The sequence below is a fragment of the Salvia splendens genome, chromosome 19 (genome assembly GCF_004379255.2).
Source record: "Salvia splendens isolate huo1 chromosome 19, SspV2, whole genome shotgun sequence".
Taxonomy (NCBI): Eukaryota; Viridiplantae; Streptophyta; class Magnoliopsida; order Lamiales; family Lamiaceae; genus Salvia; species Salvia splendens.
Genome location: NC_056050.1, coordinates 26,000,348 through 26,017,679, shown reverse-complemented (window position 1 = coordinate 26,017,679; position 17,332 = coordinate 26,000,348). Strand labels below are relative to the sequence as shown.

The 17,332-nt window shown below is 47.0% G+C and overlaps 1 protein-coding gene across 1 annotated transcript; it reads right to left on the bottom strand.

The window, feature by feature from the left end:
• Positions 1 to 19: 19 nt before the first annotated feature.
• Positions 20 to 6,906, bottom strand: LOC121779240. The gene is made up of 5 exons (XM_042176557.1): positions 6,434 to 6,906; positions 6,067 to 6,160; positions 5,875 to 5,912; positions 5,656 to 5,791; positions 20 to 435 (listed from the first exon to the last, which is right to left on the bottom strand). The coding sequence occupies exons 1-5, from the start codon at positions 6,782 to 6,784 to the stop codon at positions 20 to 22; spliced, it is 1,035 nt and encodes a 344-aa protein (XP_042032491.1). The 5' UTR covers positions 6,785 to 6,906.
• Positions 6,907 to 17,332: the final 10,426 nt, after the last annotated feature.

Here is a 17,332-nt window from a genome sequence, read left to right as displayed (position 1 = left end):
TGTGTAGTAGTATATAAGGCTATGTCTCTTTGCTGGTGTCTAAACAGAGGCAGTAGGCTACTAGGCCGACTACTGGGACGAATCTGAGAAGATTAACCGAAGCAATTTTGTCTTGTTGGACATTTTGGAGGTTGTCGCCGATCAACCATGGCTGGAAAACTAGGTACAGGCAGATATCCCAGATGAAGGCATAGGCGAGTCTCTCGGATCCAAGATAGTTTTGCAGAAACTCCAGTCTTTCTCCCAAATCTCCAAAATTACCATCTCCTCGGCCGTAAAAGGCCCAAACTATCGACAGCAAGCTTACAAGCCCACCAGTGAGTCCAACAATGGCTGCTCCGTTTGTCATGACTGAACCAAGTTGAGAGGTCTTTCTTGGAGTGTCGTCCTCTTGAGCCTCGTTCAGACGTATGGCCATGTAAGGAATCAAGAACGCTGCAGCCAATAAAAGTAACAATTGAGGACACAATCCGAATCATTAAAACTATAGAATTGGCAAAGGAATATCAAATGACTGTGTGTGTGTGTGTGGCAAGCACAAACAAGTTGAGAAGCATACTGTTTGTTGGGTTTTACACACACAAGACTTTCACACACTCAAGAAGATCACACACACACTCACTGTTGTATGAGATCACACAATGCAGAAACACACACACTCACACTTTGAGTATTGAAGATGATAATCTTGGAGAGAAACTGGAAAACTCTTTATTGATAAAACTACTAACTACATACACGGTTTATGAGCTATTTAAAGCTCTACAATCAAGTAGCAACTGCTACTAACTAATTACAACAAGAATCAAGAAAACAAGAAGAATAACCGCTACATCTCAGCTAACTAACTGCTGCTCCAACGGCTAGTTTCTCTAGGTTGCTTCTTCCTTCTCGGCTCAAAACCGAACTCCTTTCTCGGCTCAAAACCGAACTCCCTTCTCGGCTCAAAACCGAACTCCCTTCTCGGCTAGTTCCAGCTCAAAGCCGAGCTTCCTTCTTCTGCCTTCTTCTTCCAACTGAAATGAGCACTCCATTATTACAATTCTCCACCTGAGGGCTTATCTCAGTTCTTGCATAAACATTGATCAACTTCTTGCAATGATCAAACTTGTCTCTACCTAGAGACTTTGTTAGCATGTCAGCCGGATTGTGCAAGGTGTTAATCTTAATCACCTTCACTCTCCCCTTCTCAATCTCATCTCTAATAAAATGCAACTTTATGTCTATGTGCTTGCTCCTTTCATGAAAACCCGGATGTTTAGCCAAGCACATAGCTGAGCTGCTGTCACAATGAATCACCATTGTCTTTTGGTCAAAACCAAAGTCAGAAATCACTCCCTGAATCCAAAAGCTCTCCTGTACAGCTGCAGTGAGAGCTATATACTCTGATTCTGTTGTTGAGAGAGCAACAACACTTTGCAAACCTGATTTCCAGCTGATTACAGTTCCAAACATGGTGAAAAGATAACCTGTTTGGGACTTTCTGTTGTCCAGGTTTGCAGCATAGTCTGCATCACAATAGCCCTGCACAACCTCCTCAGATTCACCTTCCCAGCCATTGAAGACAATTCCCCAGCCACTGGTTGACTTCATGTACCTCAATATCCACTTAAGAGCATTCCAATGCTCCTTCCCCGGGTCAGCCATGTATCTGCTAGTCACTGAGATAGCATGTGCCAGATCTGGTCTGGTACAGATCATAGTATACATAACACTTCCAACCACACTAGCATAAGGAATAGACTCCATCTCCTCAGCCTCTTGCTTAGATTTAGGGGCCTGCTCCTTTGAAAGCTTAAAACTCTGGGACAGAGGAGTTGATGCAGCTTTTGCATTTTCCATTTTGAATCTCTGCAAAACTTTCTCAATATAGTCAGTTTGAAACATCCACAGCTTCTTGCAGCCTCTGTCTCTCTGAATGTGTATGCCTAGGATCTTCCTTGACTCTCCTAGATCCTTCATTTCAAAGCTAGACTTCAAATCCTCCTTGACTTGCTGAATTTCTGTCATAGAAGGTCCTGCAAGTAGCATATCATCCACATAGAGCAATAGATAGGCAATAGGTGTTTTGCCCTTCCTCTTGATGTAGATGCAATCATCAAACTCTGATCTAATGAAGCCAATCTTCTTCATTTGAGCATCAAACTTCTTGTTCCACTGTCTAGGACTTTGCTTAAGACCATAAAGACTCTTTTGTAGCAAGCACACCTTGCTTTCTTCACCACTCTTCACATAGCCCTCTGGCTGATCCATGAAGATAGTCTCCTCTAGGTCTCCATTTAGGAAGGCAGTCTTCACATCAAGCTGCTGCAATTCCCAATCTAGCTGATTCACCACAGCCAACAAAATCCTAATAGAAGTGTGCTTAACAACCGGAGCAAACACCTCATTGAAGTCAACTCCTTCTTGCTGTGTAAATCCCCTTGCCACCAGCCTTGCTTTGAACCTGATTCTGTCTTTATCAGTGGTCTCTACCTTCTTTTTAAACAACCACTTGCAACTGATCAGCTTCCTCTCCTTTCCATCTGTATTCAGCTTGGATTTGTCCACCAAAATCCAGGTTTTGTTCTTGAGTAAAGACTCTATTTCTTCATTCATGGCCTCTATCCATCTCTCTCTGTCTTTGCTTCTCATGGCCTCTTTATAGGTGAGAGGATCAGCAATATCAATACTCTCAGCAGTACACAGTGCATAATAGACCATATCTGCAAATTTCTCAGGAGGCTTTGCATTTCTCCTTCCCCTATCTCTTGCAATCTGGTACTCTCTGGTAGGATCTGCTGTGGGCTCATCATTTCTTCTACCTTGAGCTGGAGCACCATCACCCTCTGGATCAGGTTCATTTTCTGAGTCAGTGACTCCACCTGCTCCTAGGCCAACTCCCATAGGCTCCACCTTGAAGAAATCACTCTCAACTTCACTGGAGTCACTGGAGTCCAGCTTATCTTTCAAGTAGGGCATCTGATCCTCCAAGAACACCACATCCCTACTCACCACCACCTTCTGCCTACCAGGCTCAATACACCAGAGCCTATACCCCTTGACACCCCTCTGATATCCCAGCAAGATACATTTCAGAGCCCTAGCTTCAAGCTTACTTTGCCTAGCATGAGCATAGGCTGCACACCCAAACACCTTGTATTTTGAGTAGTCACTATGAGCTCCATACCACATGTAATCAGGAGTTTCAGATTTCAGGGCAGTAGATGGGCATTTATTGATGAGATAGGCTGCTGTATACACCGCCTCTCCCCAGAACCTGCTGCTCAAACCAGAACCAAGAAGCAGGCACCTCACCCTCTCTAGGATAGTCCTATTCATCCTCTCCACAACACCATTTTGCTGGGGATTACCAGGAACAGTACGGTGCCTCTTCATACCCTTCTCTTTGCAAAATATATCAAATTCAGCAGACAAGAATTCCAAGCCATTGTCAGTTCTTAGACATTTAACACTCCTTCCTTTCTCTAGCTCCACCTCCTTACACCATATCTTGAACTTAGTGAGTGTTTCAGATTTTTCCTTAAGAATATATACCCACAACTTCCTTGTATAGTCATCAATGATAGCTAGATAATACTTTCCTCCACCAATTGAACACACCGGTGAAGGCCCCCAAAGATCACTATGTATGTAGTCTAAAGGGGCTGTAGAAGAGTGAATACATGTAGGATAGGGTGCCTTCTTTGCTTTTCCAAGTATACACTGCTCACAGGGGTCCATCTTGTTGAAATCTCCAGAGATCAGGCCCTTCTTGATGAGTTCTTTCAAGCTTCCTTCTGCTGGATGGCCCAGCCTCTTGTGCCATAGCATTAGGGAATCATCTGACACAGCATTGCTTTCTCCATCAACAGCCTTAGCCTTCAAATAATAGAGAATATGCTCTCTGTCAGCCTCCATCATCACTGCATCTCCAGATTTCACAAACAATTTTCCTTGACTCATTAATATAGTGAACCCCCTCTGCTCCAGCATTCCCAATGAGATGAGGTTCCTCTTCACTTCTGGAATATACCTCACCCCAGTCAGGATCTTCACAGAGCCATCTTGTAGGCTTAGCTTCACTTTCCCTATCCCTTTTATCTGACAAGTATGATTATTTCCAAGAACAACCGTACCCGATGCTTCTTGAAGATCATGAAACCAGCTTCTATTGGGGCACATATGGAAGCTGCACCCCGAGTCCATTATCCACCTGTGACTGACCCCACTGTCACTAATATTCATAAGTTGAGCCGGGGGATCAGCACTCTCCACACAATCAGATTGGTTGTGTCCCTCAGAGGCCATCTTTCTCTTCCATGCATGACAATCTTTCTTCAAATGTCCAGGTTTCTTGCACCAATAGCAAGCTCTGGTTTCCTTCTGAGCATCAGAACTTGAGGGTTTAGGGCCCTCAAACTTCTTCTTGAAGTTCTGCTTCTTGAACTTCTTCACATTCAAGGCCTCTGCAGCTTGAACATTGGAGCTTGCAGAGCCTCTGTTGGCTGTCTTCTGGAGTTCTTTGGCCATCAAGGCTGAATAGACTTCTGCATAGGTGATAGGTTTATCTCTTCCATAGATAATTGCATCACTTAACTGGTCATACGAGCTAGGCAAGGCATTCAATGTGAGAATGGCCTTATCCTCATCTGAAATCTTGACATCAACAGATCCCAGGTCATCAATGATCTTGTTGAACTCCTCTAGCTGCTCAATGATGGACCTATCTCCAGAAAAACTATAGGCATACAGCCTCTTCTTGAGATACAGCCGGTTAGCCAAGGATTTGGCCAAGTAAACTTCATCCAACTTGTCCAAGATCTCCACCGCAGTCTTGGCTTCTTGAACATCCCTCAAGACCTTATCTCCAAGGCACAGAATCACTGCAGAATGTGCCTTGAGCTGCATCTCCTCCATCTTTGCCTGAGCTTTATCATCAAGCACTGGAGCCTTTCCTTTCTCCTCTGGTTTTGCAAGAACTGCGGCCAAGCCTTGTTGAATCAAAACCGCCTTCATCTTCATCTTCCACAGGCTATAATCATTCTTGCCTGTGAACTTTTCTGCATCAAGCCTTGCTGCCATCTCTGAAACCGTTTGATCCTCTGCAAATCAGCTTCAATATCCCTTCCCACAGACGGCGCCACTTGTTGGGTTTTACACACACAAGGCTTTCACACACTCAAGAAGATCACACACACACTCACTGTTGTATGAGATCACACAATGCAGAAACACACACACTCACACTTTGAGTATTGAAGATGATAATCTTGGAGAGAAACTGGAAAACTCTTTATTGATAAAACTACTAACTACATACACGGTTTATGAGCTATTTAAAGCTCTACAATCAAGTAGCAACTGCTACTAACTAATTACAACAAGAATCAAGAAAACAAGAAGAATAACCGCTACATCTCAGCTAACTAACTGCTGCTCCAACGGCTAGTTTCTCTAGGTTGCTTCTTCCTTCTCGGCTCAAGACCGAACTCCCTTCTCGGCTCAAAACCGAACTCCCTTCTCGGCTCAAAACCGAACTCCCTTCTCGGCTCAAAACCGAACTCCCTTCTCGGCTCAAAAACCGAACTCCCTTCTCGGCTAGTTCCAGCTCAAAGCCGAGCTTCCTTCTTCTGCCTTCTTCTTCCAACTGAAATGAGCACTCCATTATTACACTGTTTGTGAGAAACATCTGAAAGCCCCATAATACATCAATTGATCCCTTGAATCTGTCTCTCAGTTTATCAGTGTAAAGCAGAGGAGCAAACATCAACGTCCACGCAATAACAAGGTTGAATAATCCTTCAGACATCTAAGCAAAACAAGATAACAGTATAAGAAATCAACCTAAAACAGAACGAGGCCCTAAAAGTTTGCTATACCAGTAAAACTTACTGGATGGAGAACTGGTGCCTCGATGAGATGAATACCGACTGCTCTGCCAAAGTACAATCTCACACATGATCACGATACTTCCAATAAGGCATAAAACAGCAGCACATTGATATCACGTAGCATTAAATTCAAGAGTAAGTAGCATATCCGTATAAAATACGACGATGCAACAGAAGAAAGTACTAGTATTACCTAAGTTTGTCAAAGGCAGAATAAAGAAGAAATTGAGTGAAAGGCCTATCAGAGAACTGATTGTGTCTGAACTAATGGCCCAGACAGGATCCCCCTACAAGCAAATATGAAGCAAATAAATCAGCAGTAAAATTCCAATTCATTTCAAAGTTGCATTATGATTTATGCCTAAAGAGCAACATCTGCAATCACATTCTCCTCAGAATCTCAAACATTAATGAAATTTCATAGATACAATCAAACTGAAGTATGAATGAATTGATCCATAAACAGAGCTGCTGCGGAAATAAAAATAACAATACCTAAAAAAGTAGAGAAAAATAGAAATCAGGCTAAATTATTGATTAAATAAATGAGCTATACTTACAGGAGCATAGGGAAGTAAGAAGAGCCAAACGATATAAACAGCCTCAGCTATCCACAGAATGACCTGCAGTAGTTTCCTAGCGCCGTCGTTAAGCTCCGAAACGGAACCACCGCCGCCGCCGCCAGCTGCGGCAGTGGTACTAGAGATAAAATTTCGATTCAAACGCAACCGCCGCGCACATCTACTAGAAATAGACAGACTGCGTCGTTTTCTACGGTCATCGCAGATAAAATCGACAAGTGAAATCAATACAGGTGTTTTGAAATTGACAATTCTCAACGGTCTGATTGAAGCGCAATTGATCGCCGGCGGAAAAGCGGCGGTGCATAATGTCACCGTGGAGGATTGCATCTCCGAATGTATTTAGTCCGGTTTTTCTATTCGACGGCGGAGAAGCGGCGGTGCATAATGTCACCGTGGAGGATTGCATCTCCGAATGTATTTAGTCCGGTTTTTCTATTCGACGCCGGAAAATATCGATTTCACGAGCTAAGAGTTGAGAGAGGGCGGTGATGGGGTGCGTACTAAACAAGCCCAACAGCAACGACGGCCCATCAGCCCAAAGCCCAAGGAAGAGTATGAGTTCGGCATTACCAAAGAGTTCGGCCTCAGCCTACAGCTCGGTAAAAGCCAACCAATCAAGCTCTGCTCTCAGGTCGGCATCAAGCTCTACTCTCAGATCGGCAACCAAAGCAGTTCGGTCTCAGTATTCGACCGAACAAGGAGTTAGTGGACCCATACAGGATTTCCACAACTTCCAACACACCCACTGCCACGTGGTGTCAACTCAGGCCACGATCGTAGGCCATGACCTACGCTACATCCACGATCTTAGGCCATGACCTACACGACATCCACGACTTAGGGTGGTGATGCAAGCCACGATCTTCGTTCAATATATAAATAGAACTTAGATCTGATAGACAAGGTTTTAAGCTCTCTAGAGATAAAATATCATATAGCAAGTCTGTGTTGTAAGCTGTAATCCCAGATCAAGCAATATAATCTTGCCCTCCCTTCTTCCCGTGGACGTAGATTTACTTCAGTAAATCGAACCACGTAAATTCTTTGTGTCGTAGTCTTTATTCTCTACCAGCATTTACTAACATCAGAAATTCGCGGATCCATCACTGGCGCCGTCTGTGGGAAACAGAGAACAAAATTTGTGATAAAGCGAATTTTTGACCCTTTTCCACCCCAAAAATGCGTACCAGATCACGTAACACCCGTAACACCGTTCGCGATAACCAGGAGGAAGCTAGTCCAGCCCGCAGCTCTGGGAAACAGCCTCGGGAGACTACCTCCTGTTCTCACGGTGAAGGAACTAGCCGCTCCAAAAGCCGTCACACCGAGTCTTCCCAGCAGCCCGATTTGAACGAGGCTGTCAAGCTGTTTTTGGCTGAAAAGCAGGAGGAATTCTTAACCTTCCTGCAAAAAAGCCAAAAGCAGCCGGAGACGAAAACGGCGGATTCTCCCTCTCCCTCCATACGAGACAGTCACTACCGCAGTAGTGTCATGTCTTCCAGGAGAAAGAATCCTCGGTACCGGAATCACAGGAGAACTCCATCTCCTCCATACCGAAGAAATGTCGGGTTCGCCATGTACGGAGCATTGAGGACTCCGTTCTCGGACGATATTACCCGAACTCCCCTACCACAGAACTACCGAACTCCGTCGATAACCTATGACGGACTCGTGGATCCTCATGATTTCTTGGGACGCTATCAATATAACACGGCGAACCAGGGTCTCAACGAGGTCCACATGTGCAAGCTGTTTCCCGAGCTGCTCATCGGGAACGCAAGAAGGTGGTTCGATAGCCTCCCCCAAGGCAGCATTAGATCTTACCGAGATCTAATGGATGCATTCCATAGGAGGTTCTTTCAGAAAGCGGAAGTCCGAATCACTTCGGCTCAGCTGCTTTCCATTCGTCAAGGTCGCGACGAAAAAATCAGCGACTTTATGACAAGATTCCACAAGGAATGCCTGCAAGTAGACGATCTCAACGATCTGCTTGTCATCTCGGCATTCCAAAATGGAATCCTGCCCGGAGCTCTCTACAGGAAGCTCGTTGAGTGCGGTCCGCAGACAGCTCAGGAAATGTGGGACATTGCGGACCAGTACTCCCGGGCCGATGAGGCAGACCGTCGCAAACGGTCGTTAGACAGCTCATCGTCCCGAGGAGACAGAAGGAAGCCCGATCATAGCGATCAGGGGCATCCTCGCCGAACTCCATTTGAAAGAATTCAAAGGGCTCCGGTGCAAGACAGATTGGGACCCCGTCTCAATCCCGGGAAGCCGCCCGCTCAGTTCGTACCGCTGAACAAGCCGAGAGCGGAAATTTTCGAACTGCACTCTGACCTGTTCGAAAAGCCAAAGCGGATGACGAAATCAGCCGCGCGCCGACCCCAGGATAACTACTGCTCCTACCATCAAGACCACGGTCACGATACCGAGGAGTGCAGAAACTTGGCTGCAGGTATCGATGTTCTTGTGAAGGCAGGGACATTGAAAAAATACCAAAGCAAGCAGTCAAAGAAGAATAAGAAGCAGAGAGGTGCGAACTGCGCTCCTCAGGATCCGAAAAGGCAGCCGGATCCCGAAGACGATGACGAGCCGCAATATGATGGAGTAATCCAGACTATTGACGCTCTCCCTGCCGGGAAGACCAAGTCGTCCCTGAAGTCAGAGCGCAGAGGCTCCAATCGAGAGGAGCCAACGCATAAAAGGCTGAAGCAGGACGAAGTGATTACGTTCTCGGATGCTGATCCCGTCCCGGCCATCTCTCCTCACCAAGACGCCATTGTCATCCAAGCCGGAGTGGCAAACAAACTGATCCACAGGGTGTTTGTGGATACAGGAGCGTCAGTCAGCATTCTTTTTAAAGAGTGCTTCGACAAACTAGAAGTGGACCCAGCTCGGCTCAGTCCGGCTCCGCTTCCCCTGAAGAGCTTCGCCCAGGAGGACACCCGCCCTGAAGGTATTATCAGCCTTCCGATCACGGTGGGGAAAGCGCCTACTAGCTCCAGTACGATGATTGAGTTTTTCGTGGTGAAAGCTCGGTCCCCGTACAACGTCATCCTGGGAAGAGACTGGCTCAACACAGTTCGGGCCATTTGCTCCACTTATCACCTCACCATCAAGATCCCTACTAAAGGAGGGATAGCGGTCATCCGAGGTGACCAAAAGAGAGCAAAGGAATGTCTGCAAATTGCGCTTAGAAGTGCCGAGCAGTCAGATCGGCACCACCAAGCATAGCAATCACAGCAGCCGGAGTCAGAGGCAATGACCGAAGTCATACCGGAGCCGAATTCGATGACAGTTCAGCTGTACGAAGACGATCCATCCAGAACGGTTAAGATCGGCTTCGCGGGAACGCCTCTACTTCGGGAAAAAACCATCCAGCTCCTCAAGGAGTACAAAGACGTCTTTGCATGGTCTCCGTTGGACATGACCGGAGTGCCCCCTGAGGTAATCACTCATCGTTTAAATATTGATCCTTCGGTCCGGCCGATAAAACAGAAGCAAAGACTCTTTGCGGCAGAACGAAGTCAAGTCATCCATGACGAAGTCCGTCAATTATTGAAGGCGGATGTGTTATTCGAAGTGAAGTATCCTTCGTGGGTGGCCAATCCTGTCATGATCAAGAAAAAGGAAGGAGGATGGCGGATGTGCATAGATTTCACCGATCTAAATAAGCACTGTCCGAAAGATTGCTATCCCCTTCCGAACATAGATAAAAAAGTAGAAGCTTTGATAGGCTTTGAAATTTTTTGTTTTCTTGATCTGTACAAAGGATACCATCAAGTTTTAATGGATGAGATTGACGCTTCAAAAACGGCCTTCATTACTGATTTCGGCATTTTTGCTTATAAAAAGATGCCATTCGGTTTAAAGAATGCCGGAGCCACTTATCAAAGGATGGTAGACAAGCTTTTTCGGCACCTGATTGGAAAGGAGGTCGAAGTGTATGTTGACGATATAGTCGTCAAAAGCAAAAGCACTTCGGAGTACGAGCACAACCTCAAGTCCACTCTCAACGTGCTCAAGAAAGCCAACCTCAAACTTAATCCCCAAAAGTGTACCTTTTTGGTAGATTCGGGAAAGTTTCTGGGTTGTTGGGTTTCAAAGGACGGACTCAAGGCAAACCCCTCAAAAGTTCAAGTCGTTCAGAACATGGCAATGCCGAAGTCCATACATGACGTGCAAAGGCTAACCGGATGTCTAGCCGCACTGAATCGATTCCTTTCCCAAGCAGCCGAAAAGCAACTGCCGTTCTTCAAGGTGTTGAAAAAGGCACCAAAGTTCGAGTGGGGAGCCGAGCAGAAAAAGGCCTTTGACGAGCTCAAAAGTTATCTAGCCGAGCTTCCTATTCTCTCTGCTCCAACCGAAGCCGAAGTAATATTCTTATACTTAGCGGCATCGGATCAAACCATCAGCGCGGTGCTTGTACGAGAAGAAGGCCTAAAGCAGCTTCCCATCTATTTTACAAGCCGAGCACTAAGAGGTCCAGAAACCAGGTATCAACCTCTGGAAAAGATTGCTCTGGCATTAGTAAATGCAGCAAGGAGACTGCGGCCATACTTCTATGCTCACAAGGTATGCGTCTTAACTGATCTGCCACTTCGGCAAGTGTTGACCAAACCAGAAGCATCAGGCAGAATCGCCAAGTGGGCTATAGAGTTGGGAGAACACACAATTGAATATCTACCTCGGAAAGCCATCAAGGGACAAGCCTTGGCAGATTTTCTTGCAGAAGCAAAGTTCGATCAAGCAATTCCTGTTATTGCCGAACAGAAGAATTCTGCCAATGCCGAACTAGCACAGCCCTTGGAATCCGAGGTAGAGCCGCCGGACTGCTGGAGCGGATTCGTAGATGGAGCTTCAAACAAGATGGGAAGTGGAGCTGGTATTTTACTTGTCGCTCCCGACGGACACGAGGTAACCTACTCACTTCGGTTCCTATTCCCCACTACTAATAATGAAGCCGAGTACGAAGCCCTCCTGGCCGGACTCCAGTTAGCGCAAAGTCTGCTCGTCAAGTCTCTCAAAGTCCATTGTGATTCACAAGTCATAGTAAATCACATGTTGGGTACAAGTGAAGCTCGTGACGAGAGAATGAAGAAGTATTTGGACAAAGCGCAAAGCATCAGCCGAAGTTTCTCCTATTTTCGGATAATCCGCATTCCCAGAGCGGAAAATAGCCGAGCAGATACCTTAAGTAAGTTGGCCTCAGATCCGAGCTCAAAGGCGGAAGAATTAATGCATCGAAGCATTGATGAAGCCGAGGTACATTCAGTATCCAGCTCGCCGAACTGGATGACGCCGATCTTGCAGTATCTGGATCAAGGACAATTGCCCGAGGATAAGAGAGAAGCTCGGAAGATCACGTGCCGAGCACTTCGGTACGAACTTCATGAAGGAGTCCTCTTTAGAAAGTCTTACCTCCAGCCGTTATTGCGGTGCGTAGGACCAGAAGAGACGGACTACATCCTCAGAGAAGTTCATGAAGGATCGTGCGGTAGCCACATCGGAGCCAGAGCTTTAGCTAAAAAAGTTCTGAGATGGGGATATTATTGGCCAACCATGGTACAAGAGGCAGTGCAGCTTGTCAAGAAGTGTACGAAGTGCCAAATTCATGCAAATGTCCCAAGGATGCCGCAGACCGATCTATACACTATGCAAAGCCCTTGGCCTTTCATGCAATGGGGCATAGACATAGTGGGACCACTTCCTCAAGCTCCTCGGCAAATGAAATTCCTTATCGTTGCCGTGGACTACTTCACGAAGTGGGTGGAGGCTGAACCATTAGCTACAATAACGAGCTCAAAGGCATTGGACTTCGTCTGGAAGAACATAGTGTGCCGATTTGGCATACCCCACATCCTCATCTCGGATAATGGGACTCAGTTCACCGACAAGACGTTCAAGAATTGGTGCCAAGAGCTGAACATTCAACAGCGGTTCACTTCGGTCTCCCATCCCCAAGCAAACGGACAAACGGAAGTAACGAACCGGATTCTGGTGAAAGGGTTAAAAGCTCGGTTAGAACAAGCCAAAGGACAATGGGTAGAAAATCTCCCTCAAGTCCTATGGTCCTACCGAACTACACCCAAAACCTCCAACGGTGAAACTCCGTATAGTCTGGTGTACGGCACTGAAGCCGTAATTCCGGTGGAGATCGGCGTACCCAGTCCCCGAACTCTAAATTTCTCCTCAGAAATGAATGACGACGGACTGAGAGCAGAACTAGATCTCGCCGAAGAAAGAAGAGAATTGGCGTGCATAAAAGCAGCCAAGTATAAGGAGCAAGTAGCCCGGTATTATAACCAAAGGGTGAAAAAGCTTCAATTTCAAGTGGGAGATCTCGTCTTGAGAAACAACGAAGTAAGCCGAGCAGAAAAGCTGGGCAAACTCGAACCCACATGGGAGGGTCCATATCGGGTGTCAGAAGTCCTCGGCAAAGGGTCTTATAAATTGACTCACATGTCAGGAGAACAAGTACCCCGAACATGGCACGTCTCCAACCTCAAGAAGTTCCACTTGTAAGAGACAAAAGTCCGGTCAGTCCGTCTCGTGTCTAGTTCGGTCATAGGGGTATATGTTTTTATTTGTTTGTTTCTTACTTGTACCTTTTACTTGTCGTTTTTTAAAAAAAAGTTTAAAGTTTTTTTTCCTTCATCTTTTTCATTTTTTCTCTATGTGTTTTGTCTCTATGTGCTTGTCGTCTCTTACAAATGGTACCAAGGTATATCGTTCTTTAAAGACTGATCCCCTTTTTAGATCGATTATTAAAGACTATTGTGAGTCCGAGCTTCTAAGGAGGATACAAGACCACAATTCAGCTTAACAAGCAGTCCGTCTGAAACGAACTGCAACAAGCCAACGACTGTGAGTCCAAGCTTCCAAGGAGGATACAAGACCGCAATTCAGCTTAACAAGCACTTCGTCTGAAACGAACTGCAATAAGCCAACGATTGTGAGTCCAAGCTTCTCAGGAAGATACAAGACCACAATTCGGCTTAAGAAATAAGCACTTCGTCTGAAACGAACTGCAATAAGGGAAAGTCCGATCCACGCGATAAACCTCACCGAATTAGGACGACCAAGTTCGGTCAAAGAAGTTTACCTCATAAGACCGGGGACGACCATGTCTAGTCAAAGAGGTTTACTGCATAAGACCACTTCGGTTAACTGGGAAAGTCCGATCCACGCGATAAAACTCGCCGAATTAGGACAAGGGAAAGTTCGATCCCGGCGACAAAAATCGCCAAATTAGAACACAAACCAAGTCCGGTCAAAGAAGTTTCCTTCATAAGATCAAAGACGAGTCCGGTCAAAGAAGCTTACTTCAAAGTCCAAATACGAGTCCGATCAAAGAAGCTCACTTCATAAGACCGATGACGAGCACGATGAAATTGTTTCGCAGAGCTGTAAGTAAGCAGTGATAAAAGCGAAAGGAAAAAATTTCATTTATTAAATCTCGTTCGGCAGACAATTCAGCTCCCCTACGAGAAGGCATTACGCCATTACAAAGGACTATTCTACTGTCCTCGGTTGCTAAAGTTAAGCCACCTATCTGCAAAATCCTCTGGAAGCCGAGTTCGGTTGTTCCGAGCAGATGAAGAATAAGCAGGTCGACGAGATGCTATCCTCGACCCAACACCTCTTCCGCGAGCCCCAGAAGCTCTAACCCCTCGGCGATGAAGAGTCTCTGCAATAAGCATCTGCTGATCTTGCTCGCTCATAGTCACAACTCCTCGGCGAATTTCAGTCCGTCCCTGTCTTGACGATTCCGGTTGCTCCTGAGCCCGTTCTCGTCTTGACGTTTCCGGCTGTTCCGGAGTTCGTTGTTGACTTGGAGTAGGATTTTGAACAAGGGAACCAGAGGCTTGATCTGGAGTGCGAGCATCTGTTGGCGGGAAATGCCTAAGGAATCTCTCGATTGAGGGACGCCGGGAAAGAATGATGTCGTACCGAGAAGCCCAGCGCCGTAATGATTTCACAACTTGTTGGCAAGCCGAGCTCTCCAGCGCATTGTTCCTCCGGAGTACATGATATTCCTCCCACAGTTCGTCAACTCGACTCTGAACATCTGATATGGTCACTCCCCCGCGCACACGGATGTAATCCTCGTACGCAGTCCTCTCAGCAATGGTCGTATTCAGCTCGGCCTCCAGATCCTTCTTATCGGACTCTAAGTCCTTATTATCGGCCTCCAGCTTCACTAAACGAGCCAGAAGCTCGTCATTCTTCGTCTGATCGGCTATAGCTCTTTTCTCAGCTTCGTCTAAAGCCGAAGAGTACAGCCGTTTCCAGTGAAGTATCTCCATCTCCTTGAGTACAAAGCAGCTATATTAGTTCGGCAGCTGTACCGAGCAGATAGTAAAATACAACAGGAATAAAGGCGAGTACGAAAAGCTATACGAAGACAAGTGTAGAGAATTTTTCATTCACAAGGAAAATTTTTTACACTAGGAGGGCTTCAAGGCCATTTTACAAGGAAGAAACTAGACTAAGAGAAGGGAGACGAAATCATACTCCGCCAGCTTCGTCTCCGGCTCCTCGGTCTGGTTCAGCTTCTTTCTCCTGAGCTACCTCAGCCTCGGCCTCGCATCCTGCCGGCCTCGCCTCCGCCTCCTGATCGGCTTCCTTCTCCGGATGCCCGGCCCGCTCGACTTCGGCCTCCTGCTCCAGCGGCTCGGCCTCACCCTCTCCGTTGTAAGTCGAAGCGGGTGAAACGGGTCCCACGGAGGCAAAGATAGCCTCCAGGTTCTCGTCCCGATCAGCTCGACAACTCCGGACTCGGTCTGCAGAAAGCAGGACCGAGGATGAAGCGAGCTCCTCAAGGAGCGGCAGATTCTGAAGCCGAGCTGCTATCTCTCGGCTGTACAGAGGCAGCACGACGTCGGCCCCCTGCTCGCCCTTATCGGTAATTAGCCTTACCAGACTACCGACAAAGGCCGAGAACTGGCTGCTCAAAAAGAGTTTCTCCGTGTAAACACGGAGAGCCTCCCCCTGGGCAGCCACGGCGGCAGCCTCCTTCTGAGCCTCCCGGTGCTTCGTCTGCTCTTGCAGGATGATGAGCTGGTTTTTGGCTGACCGGGCTTCATCCTGAGCCGAGATCCTAGCAGCTCGGGCCCTCTCAAATTTGGCCTCAGCCTGTTCGGCCAGACTACGAGCAAGATGCAACTTCTTCTACATCTCCTCGTAGTCGTGGGATGCTTTGGAGAGCTCCACGGAGACGAGCTTGGCTCTCTGAAGATGAACAAGGAAAAAACTCAACAGAATGGCCATCAAAAAATGGGGAAAAGAAGCCAAGTCAGAAAGCTTACCTCCACAAAATTCGTCGGCCATTGAAAAGGCTCAGGGACGTGTTCCGGGATGTCTGCAACCACCTCGGAGATGACCAGGTCTTTCCCCGGCACTCTTGGGGACTCATGAAATTTCCCCTTCCCTTTAGCCGAACACGGCTCCGGCTCTTTCGGATCCGAAGAAGAGGTTTTTTGCCTCTTCGGATTCTTCTCGGCTTCAGACGCCGAGCGAGGGGCTCTCTGCCTCTCCGGCTCCACAAGCTCGGAGGACTTTCGGATAGCCTTATTCAGCAAGTTCACTGTCAAAAAACAAAAAAAAAACAACAAAGTCAGATTTTCTTCGTTAAAGCAGTAGAGCATAAAGATAAAGAGAAATCCTCACCCTCGGCCTCTTCGTCCGAAGACGAGATGTCGAACACGACGTCGCCCTTGACGAGCTCAGACTCCGTGTATTGTTTCCTAACTATGGGAATCTTGTTGAGCTCGCCATCGAGCTCGTCCAACGGTTCAGGCCGAGGATGACGGATAACGGACTTCGGCCCTCTCCAGGGAAAACTAGGAGCCGCGGTCCTATCATAGTAGAAGAAGCGGTTTTGCCACTTCGGCCACTTCGTTTTACAAAAGGCCCTAAAGGGCTGTACAGGGATCAAGTAAAACCAAGACCCCTTCCTCTTAAATTGAAAGAATTTAAGGATCGCCTTCAAAGACAAATCCCTTCCTAACTTACGGAGTTCGGCAGCGAAGGCCGACAAGTGCCTCCAAGAGTTCGGAGTCACCTGGCCTAAAGGAAGCTGAAAAAAATCTAGTAAATCTATAAAGGCAGAAGGGAGGGGGAAACGAAGCCCGCATTCTAAGCAGGCCTCGTACACGGTGGCGTAACCCTCCGGCGGGGAGTCAGCCCTATGATCACCGTCAGGTACCACCGCCTTCCCCCCAGGAAAAAAGTATTTTTCGGGTAGGGATATCACAGTATCCTTACTCAAAATACTATGGAAATACTCTACGGTCTTCTCCCCGGACTCTTTCCGGCCAGAAGACCCCTTACCGCCTCTCCTACCGCTACCCGACTCCGAAGAAGAAGAAGAAGACATTTTTCTTACTTTTTGAAGGTGAAGAAAGTCTGAAGAAATTCTTGAAAGCGGAGAGAGAATTTTCGCAAAAAAGAGAGAGTGCAGAAGAAGCAGTCGCAAAAGTGCTTCAATGATGAAGAAAGAAGGTATTTATCAGATTCGGCGAAGATTTCAAAATCGTCGCACCGTTTCGAATCCCACCTTTTCAGGATTCAACGGCCGGTTTTTACTGTCGCATTTAATGCAGTCACGTGCAAGGCACGTCCCCTGACATCAGCCTCCCCCTTGCCTTTATCCAGAATGCCGAAGTGACTCACTTCGCCGAAGTGATTCACTTCGCCCTTCGGGGGGGTAGTGATGGGGTGCGTACTAAACAAGCCCAACAGCAACGACGGCCCATCAGCCCAAAGCCCAAGGAAGAGTATGAGTTCGGCATTACCAAAGAGTTCGTCCTCAGCCTACAGCTCGGTAAAAGCCAACCAATCAAGCTCTGCTCTCAGGTCGGCATCAAGCTC